Source organism: Telmatherina bonti (genome assembly GCF_933228915.1).
Source record: "Telmatherina bonti genome assembly, chromosome: 15".
In the NCBI taxonomy this organism is placed as follows: domain Eukaryota; kingdom Metazoa; phylum Chordata; class Actinopteri; order Atheriniformes; family Telmatherinidae; genus Telmatherina; species Telmatherina bonti.
The window spans coordinates 11293968-11314873 of NC_136613.1; the positions used below are offsets into that span (position 1 = coordinate 11293968).

A 20906-nucleotide genomic window follows, 5' to 3' on the forward strand; every position below is an offset into this window, starting at 1 on the left:
CTCCTGATCTAAAGCAACAGAGGCACACACACTGGAGAGTAATGCAGGCTTCTGCAGGCCAAAAACACTTCAACATGCAAGTGGGATGAATTATTGATAAAACCTTTCACTTGAAAGAAAATCAATCTCCTGAGTTACAGCCACCCAACAATTATGCCTATATGTGACCTTTGACCATGTTATTCCAAAATCATTCTTCTGATTTCAATCAATTCAGCAGGTTCTGAAAGATGGCGCTGGTGCTTTGCAACAACAAGGACTTTACTCAAGCCCAGCCGCATAATGTGCATAAAAGGTGGACTGAAGCTGCAGGTATGATGGGAAAAGGCCTTATACTCAAATTCAATCTAACACTTATCAATCTAAACTAAATTACAACACCATATAGTGAAAGGAAATGTGGTCCAAGTATAGTGTCATTTTTCATTTAGTAACGGACCAAAAGGGCAATGGACAAATGCACAAACCAATAGAGAATACATATTGTTCTTAGAAGACAATCTGTGGGAGTTATCAAATCTGGTAGTCAAATCTCAGTCAATTTAGAACGAGAAACTTTTACAGAGTTGGCGGCAAGCCAGCTGGACCATGCCGCCACAAATCTGTATCTTTTAATTAAAACCTGTGAGAACAAAAGCTGGGACATAAGGTTTGGGTTAAACTTATGGCTCCCATGCTGAATCGAGATGAGAACCCAACCAAAAAAATAAATAAATAAATAAAAAAAAATATATATATATCATGGAGCACATTGGACCAACGGTAAAAATAGATGGAGCTCTGCCCAAACTGTCACATCGTCTGAAATATCATTTTAAACATGCTGTCAAGCTTCATCATGAAGATTTCATTTAAATTACCATATAGTGTGCAAATAAAACCACTATATGCTGTAGCTCAGCGTTTCCCAACCCAGACCCTCAGGACCTCCTGCCCAGCATGCTTTTGACAATTCCCTGATCTAACACACCTGATTCTAATACACAGATCATCATAGGGCTGTCATCAGGTTTGTAGAAGCATTGTCATACATCAGAAGCGTAATCATACATTAATTAGAATCAGGTGTGTTGAAGCAGGGAAACAACTAAAACTTGCCGGGCAGGCAACGTTTCAGAAACGCTGCTGTAACAACGTTTCAGTAACACTGCTGTAACAACGTTTCAATAAAAACGTTTCAGTAACGCTGCTATAACAACGGAAACAATTGCTGCTGCAACAACGTTTCCGAAACGCTGCTGCAACAACGTTTCCGAAACGCTGCTGCAACAGCGTTTCAGAAACGCTGCTGCAACAACGTTTCCGAAACGCTGCTGCAACAACGTTTCCGAAACGCTGCTGTAACGTTTCAGAAACGCTGCTGCAACGTTTCAGAAACGCTGCTGTAACGTTTCCGAAACGCTGCTGTAACGTTTCAGAAACGCTGCTGTAACGTTTCAGAAACGCTGCTGCAACAACGTTTCAGAAACGCTGCTGCAACAACGTTTCAGAAACGCTGCTGCAACAACGTTTCAGAAACGCTGCTGCAACAACGTTTCAGAAACGCTGCTGCAACAACGTTTCAGAAATGCTGCTGTAAAGCATCCAAAACAGATATATAAATCGAGAACAACCCACTTTAAGTATCATTAAAAAGAAGTTTCAGTTCCAGTTACTGTTGCTGTCTTTGCTTTAAACCAGAACACAAGATTTTATGAAACAGGGCATTAAAATCACTCGCCCTCAATGATCTTAGAAGGATTTTATAGGTTGGAGCATATGCAAGTGTTTATATTCATAATCACATATAGACTTCCAGATAACCTTTATTTCAGTTCAAGATCAGCATACATCTACCTCTTCGTGTCCCAACTGAGCGCAGAGCACAGCTCAGAACACCATTTCCCCCGATGTACCCTTCCAGCTACAACATCAAGTGGCCTTTAAACATTTAAAGGCCCTGTTGCAATTATAAACCTGATGTTAACACAATCGTGGCAGCTTGCCGTGTTTCCAACAAGAAGCGAACGATTCGACCGTACAGGTGACCGCTGCTGCTGACAGACATAAAAGCAGATGTGGCTTTGCATCAAATGGCAAGTACAGGTTCATTTCAGCTGCTCATCAAAGCTGAAGCATCTAAAAACAGCTGAAGGATCTGATGTCTGATGAGCTTCAGCAAAACTTTCCATCCTTCTCATAACTGTCAGACAGAAAGTGAATTAGAGAGAAGCTGAAAAATAGAAAGAAATATTCAAGCAGATGCCGTGATGGCATTAACTATTCCAGTTTTGCTTAAGATGTGAAACTACAATAGAAACTACAGTAGAAAAAAACAAGTGATGCATAAGAAGTTTTCAACAGAAACTAGCCAACTACACAAATTACCCTTATAAATCTTTAATAAATGAATCAAGGCCTTGATTCAGTATTGTGAGTACTTCATAAAGAGTTTCTAAACTTACTCAACAAAAACTTCTAAACTTGATGCCTTTGAAAGCAGCGACATTTCATCAAATGTCCAATTAGCAGTAGCTCCCACACTAATCAAACACCAGCAAAAAGGTGCAGATGGGGTGGGTGGACTGGGAGGTCAGCAGGATGATGCTGCTGGAGTCTGTTTTCCTTCATCAGAAACAAAAGCTAGTTTGTCTCTCTATGTGTGTTTGTGCATACATTTAACAACAGACTCATTCGTATTAATGAATTTAAATGAGAAGCATCATATTACTGAATCTTACCAGAAATCATTTTCAGATCCAACATCTACCTTCCTCTTTATTACCAAGTATGTCACCATAAACACGGCTAATTCCAACCCCGGCAATTTTCCGATATCCAATTTCTCACTTCCTAACTGAAAACATTGTTTTTGAAAAGCCCCGAAATATCAAGTGAAAGTTGTTTTTTATGTGAACTTGTTCATATCTATTCTCAGTGATATGAGTCATTCTCGAGTGTCCCTGAGGCTTAGGTGGAGTTTTTGTACAGTGCAATGGGGAAACTTGCAAGAAGCTCTGTGCTGCATGGTTTAAACCCAGGCTATGATCACACCAAATCCATAGAGCAGAGCTGTGATCACACTTAGCTGCAACAATCTCTCACATGCTTGATATTTTCCTTCAAACCAGCCAAGCATACGAAATTTAAAGAGTTTGTGACAACCGCCAGTTACAGACGAGCTGTTCCACATCCTCGTGTGAGGCCTTACATCTGAAACACATTTCTTAACGCATATCGAGCAGAATAAAGAAAAAGCTCTCACAGGGAGCGTAGAACATGACCAAAGCATGTTTTTTCTTCTTTAGTGCTTCTCGGAAATCCTCAGATCCAAGATGGCTGACACTGGAGGGTTTGTCTTCCCAGGACTGCTCTGGTGGTGGAGGCGCCTGGGGACTGCAGAGATGTAGGAGAGCCAAACAAAACCACAACATTATCCTATACAGAAGGTAAAACACAATGTGATTTAAGCATTAGCAGCCATGGGGTTAGATTCAGAAACATTCACAGGCTGATGGTCAGAAAATGTCCAGACAATAATGTGTAACCGGTGATAAAACTCACCTCTCACTGAGAGTGACATCATGTAAACCTCGTTTAAAATTATGTCTGTTGACCTTTAAGGGCGGCATGTCTTTATGGAGCCTTTTAAGAACTGGACTGATGTCCATTACACATCTTAAGCCAGTACTGGAGTGTGTGTAAATGTGTTTGTTAGCCAAGAGGTTAAGAATTGATTCTCGCTTGTTATGTGTGACTCACTTGTGCATGAACTCGATGATCTTGTCTTTGCTTCGGAGGTGTGGGAGCGTGTATTTCTCTTCACCCTTTTCGAAATACTTCACCGTGGGGAAACCAGAGATCTTGAAGCGATCCCCTACGGCTTTGTGGACCGTGGCATCCACCGCTGCCAACACACCTGGACTCTGTGGGACAAAGGAAAAAGTAAAACAAACTAAACTCACAGTGGACATTAGTAAAATACAGCAAAAGCCCTGGGGTGATTCAGCTAATTAGACCATTTAACTGTTTATTTATGGGTTCAGATATTTTCTGGCTGGATAACTACAGTAAGTATACATGCCTGAATGTTCAACTAATGCATTATTAATCACATGCTGTTCATTGCTCCAACACCTTTTCAGTGAAATTTTTAGTTTTAGCTCATGTATACAGTCTTGCGTTTGATAGATAGCCAGCTGACTGGTCAAAACTGGAGCAAAAGGCACCAATCCACACTGCTCTAGGCATGCCAAGACACTAAGCAAACATTATGCAAATGTGTTTTATTGATGGCTGAAGTAAAAAACAGAACACCCTGAACTTCAAACAAAACACTTAAAACAACTCAATAAATGTACTCAGGTTGTGTAATTGTGTAGTACTTGTCACATAGACAAAAAGCCACACAACATACTGGAAGAAAGGAGGAAAAAACACTAAAATCAGACAGAATGTGGAGCTGACTCTCGTATATCAGCTTGCTTTTAGACCACCTTTTATATGCTGACCTTAAAATCCTTCTCCAGGATATGTTGTTTATACTCAAGGTGGAAGATCGGCCTCTAAAATCACATCTCATCTATTTCTACTATTCATAACCAGAAAACATTACAGCTAAACATGACAGTCCAGTGCTAGGAAAATAGCATCCGTGTAAAGATAAAAACACATCCTAATTATCATCGGACAATTAAAAAATAAAATACGATTAATTTTTACAGAGCTGAGACGCTGCAAAGAAACTACAAAGGACAGGTTGAGGGGTGGTGCTTTGGGGTCAGTCGAGAAAGAAGCTTCTTTATACGTCTATAGCAGTAATGGCCAAGCGTTCCCCGCTGACACCCAGGGCTGGCTGGGCATGGTGGCACAAGGACAAGCTCCAAGCGTGGCCAGCTGGGAAGCTCATGGCTGAGATAACTGCAACCATCAACAGGCTGGAGCCTTAAAGGGCCCTGCCTTGAGTTGGGGAGTGTTGAGTTACTACAGGAAAGTTGGGGGAAAAAAAGAGGCAAGGAACACACCCAACTAATCAGAAACATATCCAGAGCTGGACTGTAGGACAGAGTTGCCAGTCCGCCACCTAGATCCCCTTCAGGCTGAGAGGTTGGATTGTCATGATCTGTTAATGAGGCAGAGCTACACTGTGCGACTGTGTGTGTTCATTAGAGTGTGAAGTATGAACAGAAAAGATTGTGGACATGTACGCTGAACAAATGTAAATAGAAGCGAAGCTCTTGAAACTCACATCTGCGCCCTTGTTGAGTATTTCTGCAGCTTCATCATACTCTGGCTTCATTTTCTTGCAGTGACCGCACCCTGAAAAATACGAAACTCGTATTACAGCCAGACAGATGATGTTATTATAAGTCTAATCTAGAAATGTGAATAAAAAAAAAAAAATCCAGAACACATGTGAAGTTTTGCACCAAGTTCAATGATGTCAATAATCCGTCAATGTTGCCAGATACGTTACATTTTAAGGCAACAGCTCCCAGTAAACATGGCGAGTGATTAGAAAACAAATTACCAACAAACTTTATTTGTACCAAGGCTGAAAATAAAGAAGCAGCAGTAGAGAAAAAAATCTTTTTGTTGCATTTAAATCATTTTAAACAGAGTTAAAAGTTTAATACCATGAATGTGTTTAAACCCAGTACAATCCCGCTCTGTTCGCAGTCACACACTGTCAGTGAGCTTAGGCCATTAGTTAATAGTAAAAAAAAAAAAAACCCAGAAACCTTGCAGAACACAAACTGAGCTTTCATCAGAAACGTCCTCTATAAACTTGAAAACTTGCTGAAATCCAAGGGTGTATTCTCTGCAAAGCATTACGTCCTCAGAGCTGCCTTGTTGAATTAGTTTCCCAGCAGCTGCGATTCTTTGTTGCCTCGCTGCTTCACACTGGTTTGTCAGAGGGTTCACTGCTGGCATGCTGAGGGTGAAACTGGAAATGGGACAATGTGCGTCTCTCATGTTTACAGCGAGAGTCAGTCATGTCTGATTACTTACAACATATTCCGCTCTTTGATACTGGTATTTGCCAGCGTCTGAGTAAAGCCAGACACAGTTCCTACATCTGTTTGTGTGAGGCCTGCGTGACACAGATTTTGACACCAATCAGCGAGGGTCTGCTGAAGTCTTCTAGGGTGCATTACGTGCTCCGAAAATATTTTTATTGTGCATACTCAGGTGCGTGAATCAATATCCCATTTAAAGAGAAAAAAAAACCAAAAGTGACAAAGTAGAGGAAAAGGAAGAACACCGTGTCATACTGTGTCAGAATTTCACCGATAAAGACAGTCAGGACGATGTTATATGGATGCCAGAAATGGCTGAGGTTTTATTCTCTGGTCATATAATGTGTTTTTATTTTGATACGTTGTGAACAATCATACGACGTGCACTTATTGTTGTCGTTGCAGAGATGTCTCACTCTTATTCATGGTAATAAAGAACCAGGCTGCAGTGTAACACATAGCAAAGGAACGATGCACACACTGCTGATGACGCGACTACTGATAACAGTTTGTGTGTATGCTGAGATCTACATTCTTCAGTGCTACAAATGCTGCGACAGAGAGAAGATTGTTGGAATTTAAATACCAGAACTGCTGAACTGCTCCCTGATCAATCAGCTTAATAAATCTCAGTTTGGCTTGAGACTCATTCACTGAGGCTTTGTTTACTAATAAACAATTTCCTCCACACAGACATCCAGACAACAAGTCAGATTAAAATAAAGCAAATCTTCCTGCGACCTCAAGCATGAAACTCTCCCAATGTCAAACTAACATGACTAATACATATGTTTGAGTTTCATGTGGTCTGCTGCAGAGGGACAGGGTAGACCTTCTCTAACTGATGCCGATTTAGAAATTTACCTCTAGCTGAAGCTGCGTACGTGACACTGCAGTAAATATCAATTCTGCTTCAAGACGTCAAACTGAGCGAGGCTCAGCTAGGTATGAGAAGTACTGTAATGATGCAGAACAAAAAAAGGTAGTTATAAGTGGAAATAATGATGAGGCAGTGTCAGGCTGAGGGACATCATTTAATACCACAACTGTTAAACTCTCTTTCATAAGAAAATAAAGAACAATTCCCATTGCTATATGTCATGCATGACAGAATAATAAAGTAAAAGGTCTGATGAGTTTGCTGTTGCCTGTCCCGAAACTGCTTTAACAACTTGCTAATTAGTGTTATAGATGGGAATAACATCGTCGTCTGTCATCATGCACATGCTTGTTGTCGCTCCTGAGACTACAGAATGACATAAGGAGGAACATGTTCAGCTGTTTTTTTTTATGGAGAATTATTCAGCTGCCAACAGTCTGACACAACAGACGTGTTTGTGTGGTGACGTATCTGTGGAGATTTAAAAGAGTTTTGGCCTTGTAGCTGTTTAGGGAACAAAAACAAATACCCCCCCACCCCACCTCATTAATAATTGGTTAGAGTGTCAGTTCTCGCTTCATAATTCTCAGTTTAACCAGCCCTCTTTATTTTAGAATATGTATATATTTATGCTTTTTCCACAAATGCGTTCAACCTGCAGGTTCTGTTAAGAAAAAAAAACTGCTTGGTGAAGGAGGGAAGTGTTTGTTTAATATTACATGAACAGTAAGTCAAACATTTTATTTCGGGATAGAAGATTTTCAGATACATAACCATGCTTGCCGTGTGTGTGTGTGTGTGAGATCGGGATGAACAGTACGCTCGCAGCACTCTCGAACGCAGACGGATGAAACAAACTTGGTAATTTTCCAAACATGGTAAATTGCCCTTGTCATAACAGTTCAGGAATTCCTTTCTTCAATGCAGTCTTGGTGCAGGCTATAAATCAAGTGGGAATGGGGTGGGAAGGGGGGGTTTAAAAAAAAAAAAAAGGAAAATAAAAAAAAAGCTCCATCTCCTTTAACTGAGTCACTGTAGTGTGTGTGATCACACAGATTGTGTTGAGGCTTATCAGAGAAACAGAGTGAATAAGAGGACTTTGTCTGACCCTTCAAAGTGATGAGCAAACGTGAAAAGCATACGTCCGTACTGTGCTCTGCGTCAACGCTGTTCTGCATTTAGAACAAGTGATGCATGAGGAGTGTGGTCGGAGTAGCTTGCGGGGGTGGGGAGGGGGGGCATAGGACAACAGACATATTGCTGATTCAGACTAACTGTGGGAGAAAAAAAAAAAAAAAAAACAAGAGTCAGGAATGAACATGCTAGCTCCACTGAACAGCTGGGATAAACATACATTAGAGGTGAGATGACTGCCTTGTTGTGAACGTTACAAGTTCCACTGCTGCAAGAACATCCTCTGCTGGAGCTCATCAAACTTCACACGCAGAGAGAAACTTTTGTTTTGTTTCAGGACATAATCAGGCTCTCTGGGAAACAGAGCATTCAGTTGGAGGTTTTGCTGCCGTGAGGGGCTGCACGCAAAACTCCCCCGCTGTGCAGCTCAGAGGACGGTGAGAATGGACAGAAATGCAAGCTGATGGTGTTGGTTGGGAGACCATTAATCTCACTCTGACAGCAGAGCCATTAAGAAACTGCAATGAAGCAGCAAAGCTGGACATCTCTGTGTGTACGCCGGCGTATGAGAAAGAGGGAGATATGTAGTGTAATTGTGTGCAATAACTGTTTTGTCACAGTGTGAAATACGCCTTTGATGGGTCACGGGAGCACAGATATTTGTGTGCGAGCTGACAATATTTGACGCGGCGGCTTGTTTCAGTCGACTGCCCTTGAAGTGAGCGTGCTGGTGACTGGCTGCTGTCCACGGGGCGAAATCGAGTGCAGCAGAAGCATCTGTGAAGCTGTGACACCACAGCGGGAAGGAGAGGAACAGTCTGCCTCCAGCACCGTTCAAACACACACACACTCAAACAGTTTTCTGCACATTCAGGATAAAAATAGTGAAACAATGTGGGGGGGGGGGAGTCCAAACACCAAGACTCCTTTCTCAGCTGCTACATTAAAAACTTTGGAAGGTGACATGAACTGATCATCCCACCATGTCAAGCTGTGGTTTTAGCTATTAAGGCACTAACTTTGACTAATTCGATTGCTTTTTTGTATCCGTACTGGACCCATGCAGCTACATAGCATAACTCTATCCATGAGTGTGACATACAAAACAAAAAGCCCACTTTACATACCAGAAAAAGCCAGAAGGTATCGTGGATTAGATGTTTTAAATAAAAAAAAAACAAAAAACATTCAAAATGATCTGTTGGTGGTGCAGACCAGCATGCTGAGGAGAAGCTACACTATTCAACTTCAAGTTTAAAATATTAAATATTAGTGAAATACAGCATCAAAGTATGAAGTATGCAGGAGCAGATTCACCTATGGGATTGCAGTAAGTCTGCCAGCTGCATTTTAAGAGCAGGAATCTACTAATTAGTCTGCAGAGGAAGCTGAAATGACAATAAGGTTTAATACAGACTTTTTTTTTTTTTGTTTGTTTTAGAAGGAAGAGCTCTCTTTAACTAAATAATGGCTAAAATTGAATTGTGGGGAGTAAAAACACGAAAGGAAAAAAGGTTTAAGTGACTCCAGCTGACTGGTATGACAATATGTGCTTAACTAATTGTGACTTTATTAGTTTTATTTCTTTTATGTAAAATGAAATTACAGCCATGATGTTTTAAAATTCAGTTTTTTTCCTTTGCATTAAAATGCAATAACTGAAGTGCATACACATACACATACACACACACACCCACCCACACACACACACACACACACACACACACACACATATAATCCTCCCATTAGCCTTGTACAAAGTCACTTATGCAAAATGCACTGTGAATTGTAAGGAACACTTGTGGAAAGTAACCAGCTTCGCTGTGAAGAAGAATTACATTACCCTGAAATAATTTTTTTACTGTAGCACCAGTAAGATGGCACACAGCCCCATCATTTATGTGTGCTTCTTTGATATTTACCAGCAACTTCAACATTTTAGCAGACCAAACACTGTCCATTGCCATGGCAGTGGAGCTCTGACAGCGAGATAATGCATGACACTGCATCGCATTGAAACATGATAAAAAATAAAGCATCAGTTGTTGGCCTGGTCTCAAAAGTCCCTTAGATCCCAGTCTGACTGCATCCACAGGATGCAGAGAATCAAGATGATCTACACTGGCCCCTCCCTGCATCACACAGGACCCCAAAGGATCTGCAGCACAGAGATACTGAACAGCCAAAGCTTTTATATGCCGAGATGTGGGGAAGCTGCAGGATATCTCGCATGGTTTTAACGTTGTGTCCTTTTTACATTTTAAACTGTTGTCTAAAACTGTTGCCTAATAAAATGTTATCAGTTTGCGTTTCCTCCTCTGAAGTGAAAGAAATGCAAAAGTGTTTTGATAACTTTGACACACTCTGTATTAGAGTTCTGGTCCTCAGCTAGAGAAGGATGGAGCGTCCTTACCAGACCAGTAGTGAGGTCCTGCCCCAAATGTATGAGTTGAAGTATCTCTGGATCTTGTTCACGAGTGAGGGAAGGATGGAGCGCGAGATCTGCAGTAATGCGAACTCTGCGCTGCTCTGTTGTGGTGAAGAAGGAGCTGAGCCAGAAGGTGAAGCTCTCCATTTACCAGTCGATATGTGTTCCTACTGTCAGCCATGGTAATGAGCCGTGTGCCGTGACTGAAAGAACGGAATCGCAAATACAGGCAGCTGAAATGAGTTTCCTCCGCAGGGTGGCCGGGTTTACTCTTAGAGATAGGGTGAGGAGCTTGGTCCAGGAGGGTCTCAGAGTAGAGGTGAGGAACCAGTTGAGGTGGCTTGGGCATCTGGTTTGGATCCCCCCTGGACACCTCCCTGGTGAGGTGTTCCGGGCACATCCCTGCGGGAGGAGACCCCGGGAAAGACCCAGGACTCGCTGGGGGGATTATATCTCTCAGCTGGCCTGGGAACACTGAAGAGCTGGCAAATGTGGCTGGGGAGAGAGAAGTTTGGGCTTTCCTGCTAAGGCTGCTCCCCCACAACCCCAACCCCGGATAAATGTCAGAAAATGGACGGATGGATGGATGTATTAAACTCCTCCCAGCTGCAAGACATCAGAGATGTAAAACAATGTCACAAATACGTGACCAAATTTAGAAAATAGCATAATTATTACAGGTAAAGTAAGAGTTAGGCTATTTGTATTCATTTCTACAGTGTTGAGAGTGAAATGAGCTCAGAGGCTGGAAGCAGATGGTGCAACGAGTGAGGAGGTGAATAGCAGGAGGCCATGTAGGCAGAGAACAGGCAAGTAAAGGAAACAAAAAAAGCATCTAAAAATGGTTGCAACAAGATTAAAACTGTTGCATAACACCGAATGCCTTATCATAAATACTTTACAGCTATATGTCACATCTATCAACGAGAGAGACTCCTTCAGACAGCTCCCCGACAACGAGGAGGGCTTCATCAAATCAAAACAATCTGGAAGTGGGTAAAAATCTGGCAGGCGTACAAAGTTCTGCGTAACAACAGAGCATGTGTGTGGTGAATGAATAAAAAGGTATTGTGTGAATGAAAAACGAGAAGCAGACTTATACGAACCATATGGCAGCTATGAGGTGGCTGTACGTGAGGACGGGCTTGTGTGTGATGGATGTGCTTGTGAGCACTAAACTCACTGCAGGCAGCTTGGCTTTGGGTTTGTTTTTCATTTCCAGTTTTTCTTTGGTTACTTTTTCCAGCAGACTGTTAATACTGAGCATGACAGCTAAACAGTGATGCTATCTGTGTGACTAAATAACAGTTTGACCCGAGGGACACTGCGAGGGGAATGTTTTCCGTAGCAGGATGGAACGAGACGCTCCGCTGACACATCGCTGCACATATTTTAGAGCAGAAAACATTCTCCAAATGTACTGGAATGAACTTGATTTTATGAAGACTATTTAACTGTCAATAAGTCTAAATTATGCTAAAAAAACAAAAAAAAACAACTTTAGATGCATCCAAACTGATGATTCATTCATCTGTCCCAGTTTGCTGTATAAAATCGTTGTCATCACTGAAGCAATTTGCTTTGCGATGAATAAACTGTAGATTATTTTTAATACAGCAAACAGTCTTCTTATTTCTTTAAGGATATCCATATTGACATATCAGTTTCAAGTGTTAGTTGAGAAAACCTTTACCACCAACTAAGATGTCATGTGGGTACTTGGTGATGTATGTTTCTATACTTTTACATCATGATTCATCACTCACAGGGGGCGTAGAACATGACCAGGGCTGCAGGATGTTCCTCCAGGAAGATGTCAAAGGACTCATCGGTCAGGTGGTAGACCGGGGAGTCTGTCTCCGTCCACGGCACCTCTGGAGTTTTTGGCTGGGGGGGCTGAGGGCTGAAACCGGAAGGGAAGACAGCGAGAGCAAAAGAAGGTGAGAGACATTTGACAAAAGCAGATTCCAGCTGGCTCGTCCTTTGTATGGTGAAAGAAAAGAGAAAAAAAACCCAAAAAACAACACAAATGAGATGCAGCTGCAGCCCACGCTCCACCCAATGTCACTAACACACACACACACACACACACACACACACACACACACACACACGCGTACACGTACAAACGCACTGGAGCAGCTCCACCTCGATGACGGTGCACAGAGCTGCGATGCCAGAAATGAGTGGACAGAGATGTAAACAAGAGCACATACACAAACACACAACTCATTGAAAAACAAACGTGGTTTTCACCATGTGTTTTTAATCGTTCTAAATACTGGTCTGAGCTAATGGACCACAGGAGACCTGACAGCTTTTAAAAACACTTGGCTTGTGCAACTGGAGCACTATGGTTACGTCATCGGTCTAATACACAGTAAGGTCCAAGAATAACTGAACACTTCCACAAATATTTTAATAAAACATAGTTAGGTTAAGCTTTTGTCAAGAAGGAAGTTTATAACGACCACTCTTTAGCTATGTTGAGACCTTTGTCCAATGAAATTGGATAATTGAGTCAAAGCTTGTTCACGGGCCGCTGTGGGCTGCTGCTTTTCCCCCCCCTACTCTTCATTTCACACGCAGGTGAAAGTCTACAGCTGGTTCCAAGTGGGATATTTGGAAGCTGCTGCTGTAAACCATTATCAAGAAGTCAAATGAGCTCAGTGCAGGTGAAACAGGCCATAATTAGGCAGCAAAAACAAAACAAATTCATCAGAGAGAAAGTCAGAACATTAGAAGTAGACAAACAGAAAAAACAGAGTGTGCAGCATAGAAAGGACCTGGAGGGCCATAAAAGACAGCAGAAGTGGATGATCACAAATTCTTTCTATGATGATGAAAAACTTTTTTACAATATGCAGCCAAGAGAGGAAGACTCTCCAGGAGGTAGACAGATCATTATTCAGAGGGTTTGAAAGGTGCAAACCATTCATAAGGTTGAAAAATAGAGAGGCTAACTAACACTTTGTCAAAGAAATGACTTAAAAGGGTTGGAAGGGCCTTTTTTGAATAAAAAAATGAAGCTGTATCAAAATGATATAAAGAAAAAGCAACTGGAAAGACTTTAAAGCATTCAACAAAGACAAATACATGGACGTAATGTGATGTAAGGTATGGTTTCAAGCTGCACCAAGTCACTGTTTTAATTGGTGAAATGGCAGAAGTCAGGAGGAGCTGGATTATGTCTTAAATGCATGGGGAGACACTCAGATCCAGCCAAATGGAGCAAAGTCGACTGGACAGGTCTCCACAATACAGATGGACAAGGACCAAAATGTACTGCGTGAGCATCTCAGAAGGTCTTGAAAACAGAGAACTGGAATATTTTCAAGCAATGAGTAAATTCTCCTGATCTCAAATCAATCAGACGGCAAGTAATTAAAGCCAGAAAGGATCAGGAACAAACAGCAGCTGAAGACGGCTGCAGTGAAAAGGAAAAAAAAAAAAAGGGGGGGGGGGGGGGGGGGGGGGGGGGACCGTTTCTTTACAGATTTCAACACGGTGCATATTTTATGGTTATGTTCAATTTCCCTATTATAGTATATGATTCATACTTATGTAGTACCTATTAACCTTGTCTAAGTTCAACCAAGCACTATAAGTGTTTCTAATTCACATTTACACCAATCAGCCATGACGTCGTGATCATTTACATATTACAGAGTAGATCTGTGATGTCAGACAAGCAGCTCTGGAGTCAGCACACAGACCAAGAATGTTTAAGGGTTCACTGGTGCAGTGAGTTAAATACAGTATGTTGGGTCACTGATGCGTCACTCTGATGTGTAAACTGTAGAGTAAATATTTAATAAGAAGAATAATATTACAATGCTACTTCTGAAAATGACAGAGGCTTAAACAAAACTTGGGAGATGAGGCCGAGGTGAACAAGAAGACCAGATGAGAGGCCACCAAGCCTTCAGTTTTTTCTCATCTGCAGCATCTGCAGAGGCCGATCTTTTATCCGTGTGCCACAAGGAACACATTTATGTCCGAGTCAATGATCTGAATCTGGTTACATTTATCAGCCCATTTATACACATAGTTTTTATTTTCCTGAAATGCAGAAAAGAAAAAAAAAAAACAAACAAAAAAAAACTACAACTGTTTTCAATATTATCTATCAGTCAAAACTTGACAACAGTTCTTTCAATTTTACTGCCTCGTAGCAAGCCTTGCAACCTTTTAAAATTATACAGCTGAGTCCCAGCAGAGTAGTAAAAGCTTCGGACTGGGAAGGGAGCCGTTTGGGCTCTGGGCTAAAAAGGCTGTAGTAGAATACATCTTCTGCATGTCTCGCTCTGTTTCCTGCGATGGCTGTTAAAGTCCTGCTTTGTGCCCTCTGGCTGCAGCTCCGCGGACGGCACTGGCCTTCCTGCCAGGCACAGGCAGGAGGTTCACGCAGGGACCAGGCCAAGGTGAGACAGAAAAAGCAGACAAGAGCAAAGCAGCCATAGATTGATGGCACTATGGTAAAGTGAGTTAGAGTGAGGAGGGGCGAGAGTGTGTGAGATGAAGAGCTCAAAAGTAGAAACTGATAATGTAAGAAATTTAAGAGTTTAAAGCATCTGACTCCTTATCTGATGGAGATTCAACATCTGGAGCTTCATTCTGTTTCTTCACCAGTTGAAACAATTAGAAGTCTCCACTTCTTATCCAACCACTGAAAAATCCCACGCTGGTGACACACGGACCGTACTTACTTCTTCAACCAGTCTGCGATATCTTTGGATGTGGCTCCGTAGTTTTCATAGTGATGAAGGAACTTCCCTTTCCTAAAAGACACAAGAACAACACAGAATTACGTCTCCTGCTGCTCAGAGACAGCAAACAACTGCCAATGTATCATTGGACACTATTGGTTAGTTATATTTTACAACACAGCAGCTGAAGGCATGTCACACTTTTAACAGCAGGAAAACATAGCTAAATACTGTGATGATGGCATATTTTGCAATATACCAGGTGTATTAGTAAATGCTGCAGCCCTCCAGGTAGTTGCAGAACATGTACAATAGCAGAATTTCTTTAAGACAGAATGCAGTCCCTGTTGATACACCTGACTGGGTTTAAATGTTTTTGAGACCCCATGATGGACTGGTGATGGTGCACCTGGCCTCAGACCTGATAGCAGCTGGTGTTGATTCCCTGTAGTCTGAAATAGATTAAGCAACTTTGTAATATTGCAACTGTCTGAAATGATATGTTGGATGTTAAAAGTGCATTAATATTTCTGATATATTGCAGTGCTCTACTACTAGCCATTGTTAACAAGTGACTCATGGGAAAAAATGATTTAAGAACAGCTGAAAAGTAAAACTTAAATGATCTGTCGGCTCATCCATCTTCTACCATTTGTCCGGATCTCGGTCACAGGGTCAACAGTTTTACTGTCCTAGGCTTACCCAACAGTCAACTCCCGTCAGACGCATCCGCAACATTTTATCCAGATGTTTTTTTTTTAACCAAAACCAACTCAACTGGTAAATTATCTTAATGTGTAGAAACCTAATAAAATCAGTAGATAAAACCCTTTCCCATTTCCAGCTGTGGCGTGTTTCGCCTTCACTGTTCTGACTACCACCATGTGCGCAGGACTACAGCCGTCTCACAAGTGACAAACCTGTTGACTGCAACAACATGGAGGTTCTGAATAACACAAAATGTGCTGAAACAAATTTCTGAGGAACCTGACTGAGAAAATTAGGTTAGTTTATCATTTTTGCTTGGATAACAGGAGCCAGCCCACACAGCAGGGCTATGAAGAGACCGCCAGCTGTACTGCAAATAGGATTGGATTAATCAGCCTCGTCTAATACCGCACAAGTTGCTGCAGTCGGTTTCAGAGCCACCATGTCCTGATCAACACATTAACGTTGGCATTTTAATTTGGTTTTTTTTTTTCCCCCCCCATTATTTTTGCACATTCTGCTGCTTTTTGTGCAGACTGAAAAGGTCAGAAGTTACTGTGCAGACACTGTTTTGAACTGGTCCTTTGTCAAGGTAAGTTTATTTGTGCAGCACATTTTGTGTACAAGGCAATTCAAAGAGCTTAAAAAAAACATTAAAAGCATTAAAACAGAGTGCAGGGGAAGATTTACAAAGTACATTTTAAACAACCTTAGAGAAGGTGAAAATAGCAAAAGATAAATTACGTGTTATAGTGTGAGGAAGTAATACTTGTGGTCCAGCTTTTCCTTCATCATTTATTCACATCTGCACAATCATTCAGGATCAACTAAGCATGCCTTTTTATTCAATTTCCATCAGTAGCGTAATTAACATCATTTGTCTCCTTCAGTTGTTAAGGATGTCAAAAAGGACTTCAGCAAAAGATATACTGGTGAATCTTGGCTTATCACTCCTCTGGTAAGCTTCTTCTCCTCCATCCTTTCTTTAAGTATATTTAAAGACTTGAGACATTTTACAAAATATTTATCTGTAAAAGATTTTTAGATTGCAGGAAGTGGAGTAAAGGAGATGAGGAACAAACCAGAAAACAATACGAGGGGCTCGATGACCCTATGTTTTTCTTTTTTCAGCAATGAGCTAAACAATCAGGATTTTGTTCTACAGTTTCTGATAAACTTCAGATTCTTTTTTCCCAAATATATTTTTTACTGAGCACTAGTGATAGAGGACATGTACACAGACACAAATCCAGAGGAGAAGGATCCATAAGACCATGCTTTTATCAGTATTGAGTAGTAATAAGTAGTAGTGATTAATAATAATAATTAAAAAAATAAATAATGCAACATTCAGATAGAAATGGAAAACTAAAAGATAAATAAATGTTCGTCACAACCGATGCTGTGGACATGGGTAATTAAACCACAAAAGCGAGAGGTACTTCTAACAAACTGTGAAACAAATGCTGCACTGATGGTGAGGAACATTTAATGCATTTTAGGCATTAAAAGTTAAAGAAAACTATTTTAGTACACCCCCTGGTTAAAATGATAAACTTGTAAATTTGAATGAATAAATAAATAAATAAAGAAATAAATATTTTTTTTAGAAGTTCTGTGCACATAAGTCCTTCATGACAACTTCTGACTATGTAGATTCTGCAACCGATACATGTTGGTTCTGAAAGGCAATAACAAAAGACTTCTTATCTCTTCCTGCAGTGCTTGCACTGAGGAAACCTAGTAATCCAGGTCATGTAGGATGGAAAAAAAGACATGATCTCAAAACATGGTCGCAGTTAAAACAACAAACAGCAAAAAAAAAAAAAAAGCTAGTAGAGACTTTCTAGCAGGAGAGCGATCCAAAGCTAAAATAATAAATTCAGCGAAGCATATGGCTGTAATGAAAAACTGGAATGATTTCTACTTTTTCTGCGTTATGTATTTTCAACTTTAAGCCTAAAACTGCATATAAGGATGATGTGTGACCTGTTGTAATGCATTTGAAATTAGCTAGGAGAATCTCCTGAGCCTCACAGTCTGAAAAACTTAAGCAGATTTTCTTCATTGGAATAAATTTATCTATTTCATTCTCCAAGACTAAATGAAGACTGGAAAGCGGGCGTGGTGGTTCGGCCCGATACTGAGGGATCACTGTCAGTAGCTACCAGCTTTGCAGAGTGATTCTGCAAACACAGAGGGTGGTGATGACTGCCGAGCCAGCCCCAGAGATACGCCGCAGACACTATTAAAGGTGATACATGATTACACACGTTGGATTCTGAGCTTAAAACTTGCGAATGAAGTGAACCGACTTTCACGGCTGAGAGGGCTGTTTGGAATCAGTGAGATTTATGACTAACCATATATTCCATAACTTTGTCTCTGCTGCTGTGAAGTACGATGAAACCTTGCAAATTCCTGCTGAGGACATTTTGACATACATATAATCTGACTAACTGTCTCCAGTGTCTTTCTTTGTTTTAAGACAAAGCCAGGATAAAGAGACTGAAAAGGTCTCATTTATTCTGTTTATGAAGTTGAGCAGAGCTCTAAGGTAGTAAAGCTCTCTTAATCTGCAGGACTGAAAATGTAAAAGTCCTTGAAAAGTTGGTCTTGGCGGGTGCAACACTGAGATAACTCTGACAGTGTTGATGCCGATTTACCCTGCAGTGATTAGCTGCTGTTTATCAGTGAGGGACTCATTACTGAAGCCAATGTGCTCCGATGGTCATTAGCTAGCCTTGCACTGACACTAATGTACTCTCAGCTAACAGACTGGCTCCGGATCGGCTGCGAACTAGTGCACGGGCATGCACGTGAACCAGCATATACACATTACACACATGCTCAAAACAGAGACGTGCACATGTGCAGAAAAAGGGCAAAAGCACACACAATTACTTACCACAGAGGCACTTAATCAGTCCCGGCCTAATTAAAAGGCCAGGCTGGAATGAAAGAGTGTTTAATGTGGAAATGGGGATGATAAAGCTAGTGAAGGTGAAATAAGAAGCACAGCACACTCGCACCCCAGCAAGCGGATAGTTGGGAAGCATTTAGGTTGCATACCACATAACTGCAGCGTCCACAATTTGACCCCCAGCTGTCCTTTGTTGCATATATTACCCCTTCCTCCCTCCCTTTTTCCATGTCTATCTGCTCTTTTTAACAACACAGCAAGGCCGAGATGTGCCATAGAAGGCAACAACAGGACAGAGCAGAGAACAGAGCAAATGTTGCAAAGGATCACCACTTAGTTAAGCACTAATAACACAGGCAGTGCTGAGATGCTCCAGCTGGACATCTGCGTTAACAAACACAATCAGTCAAATTCTCAGCCCCTACCGTGTAGACAACTGCAGGCTGTGAGCCTGTGTGAGCCCATCTGTATGCATATTAAAACAACAAACTCAAGCGATGACAAATATATTCCTAACACAACAGAAATCCAGGCGCTCAATAATGTCATGTGTCACTTCCACACAGCAAACTCTGATAAAACATATACAAAGTCTATGCTTACTCAGCAATATACATCATTAAAAATGCTGATTACTTAAGCTTGAACACAGTATTTACATGGACACTAGCATGGTGGGAAAGAACAAGAAAATACGGCAGTTAAATTGAGTTCAGATGAATATGGTTATTTCAATAGCTGCTGATAAATAATGCAAGAATGTCTGATAAAAAAACAACAACCTGAACCTCCGTCCCTAACATCTACCGGGTTGTGATGCCAAATCATCTGGTCCTCGTAAATGTAAGTAAGCATGAATGGCTGGACAAATAGATATTAATCTTTTGGTCTATTGGTCTATTCCAAGTCCTTCATCTATCACCTTGTGAGGTCTATTATGTTTTTTGAGGTGTGTGATGCGATCAGAGCTCTGTTGTAGATACTGTCGTCTTTTTATCTTCAGACTTTTTTTCTTCATAAGAAAAAGGAAAGAAAAGAACAGAAGGTTGTGATATTTGCGTCCAGAAACTGGTGATATTTCACACAATTCCTTCTCCCATCTACATATGAAATATTCTCTGTGTTATTAGCAGCAACACAATGCAAGCTTAATTGAAGCACCTCCATGCTAAACAGTTGTGGTTTTTCTCCATTCATGGTGCAATATTATAAAGGATGTTTTAACTCTGTACAGTTCTTCCAAGCTTTGCTTCCACACAGACTGTAACAACATGGGATTTTAACATCACAACTTTGCAGAAGACAACAAAGGAAAACACATCTCTTTGCCGTTAAACATTATATTGGTTTAGCAGACAAGGTGAACACAACTGACTTACAAAAGAGGAGTTTACAAGAGTATCAAGTGGTTAAACTAAATGAGCTTGTGACAGGCCTTCAGTATAAAGTGGTTTGAAAGCTTATGGGACTGCTCATAATGACGGAGAGGGACAACACCGTTCAGATGTTTCCGCATCTAATGCAGTTTTTCCAGAATGGGGCCACTGCTGGGCAATGACAGCTCTAAGAACATGCATAAAAATAACATCAGCGTGTCTCACAAGCATAGACTGTATACAGAAAGATAGACGGAGCCTCCGGGATGTCACCCATAGGTTTCTGAAGAGATGAATTGAAGCTCGGTGGGCAGCTCTTATCATCGCCATCTTGGCAGGGGCATGCGTGTCGTCTCGCCCGGAAAACACAAATATGGCAAAGAGGTGGAGCTGAGAGGGGGGCTGTGAGCGTCATGGTGGATGATTGACATCGAGCGAACGCCGAGCTGCCTGTAGCTAAAAGCTTACCGAGCTAACCCGGAGCTAACAGGAGCTAACCAGGTAATGGAGGTAAGTAGGCTAAAGCTAGGTCACATTGTTAACCGGCTAAAAACTACGGTTATTCCAAGTTCTTCTTACTTGAAGAGGGAGATTGGGTACCTGTCAATCAAAAGGACACGCCCCTAATTATGCTAAATTTCGAGATTAATTTACTTTTAAACGGGCGAGTCAAAAAAATTCACTCCCCCCACAGTTGTCATGAAGGTAAACCTGACCTATAAACCGAAAATGGATTTTTGAACCAGGCT

General features: G+C 41.2%; 1 protein-coding gene across 1 annotated transcript in view; it reads right to left on the reverse strand.

The window, feature by feature from the left end:
- The window catches only part of pdia5 (protein disulfide isomerase family A, member 5), a 63426-nt gene that overhangs the window by 8942 nt on the left and 33578 nt on the right, over positions 1 to 20906 (reverse strand). The window contains exons 10-14 of the mRNA XM_079253711.1: positions 15151 to 15222; positions 12208 to 12344; positions 5228 to 5298; positions 3742 to 3905; positions 3245 to 3375 (exon numbers count right to left, since the gene is read on the reverse strand). Coding sequence (XP_079109837.1) covers positions 3245 to 3375; positions 3742 to 3905; positions 5228 to 5298; positions 12208 to 12344; positions 15151 to 15222 — 575 coding nt within the window. The remainder of the gene's footprint in view (positions 1 to 3244; positions 3376 to 3741; positions 3906 to 5227; positions 5299 to 12207; positions 12345 to 15150; positions 15223 to 20906) is intronic.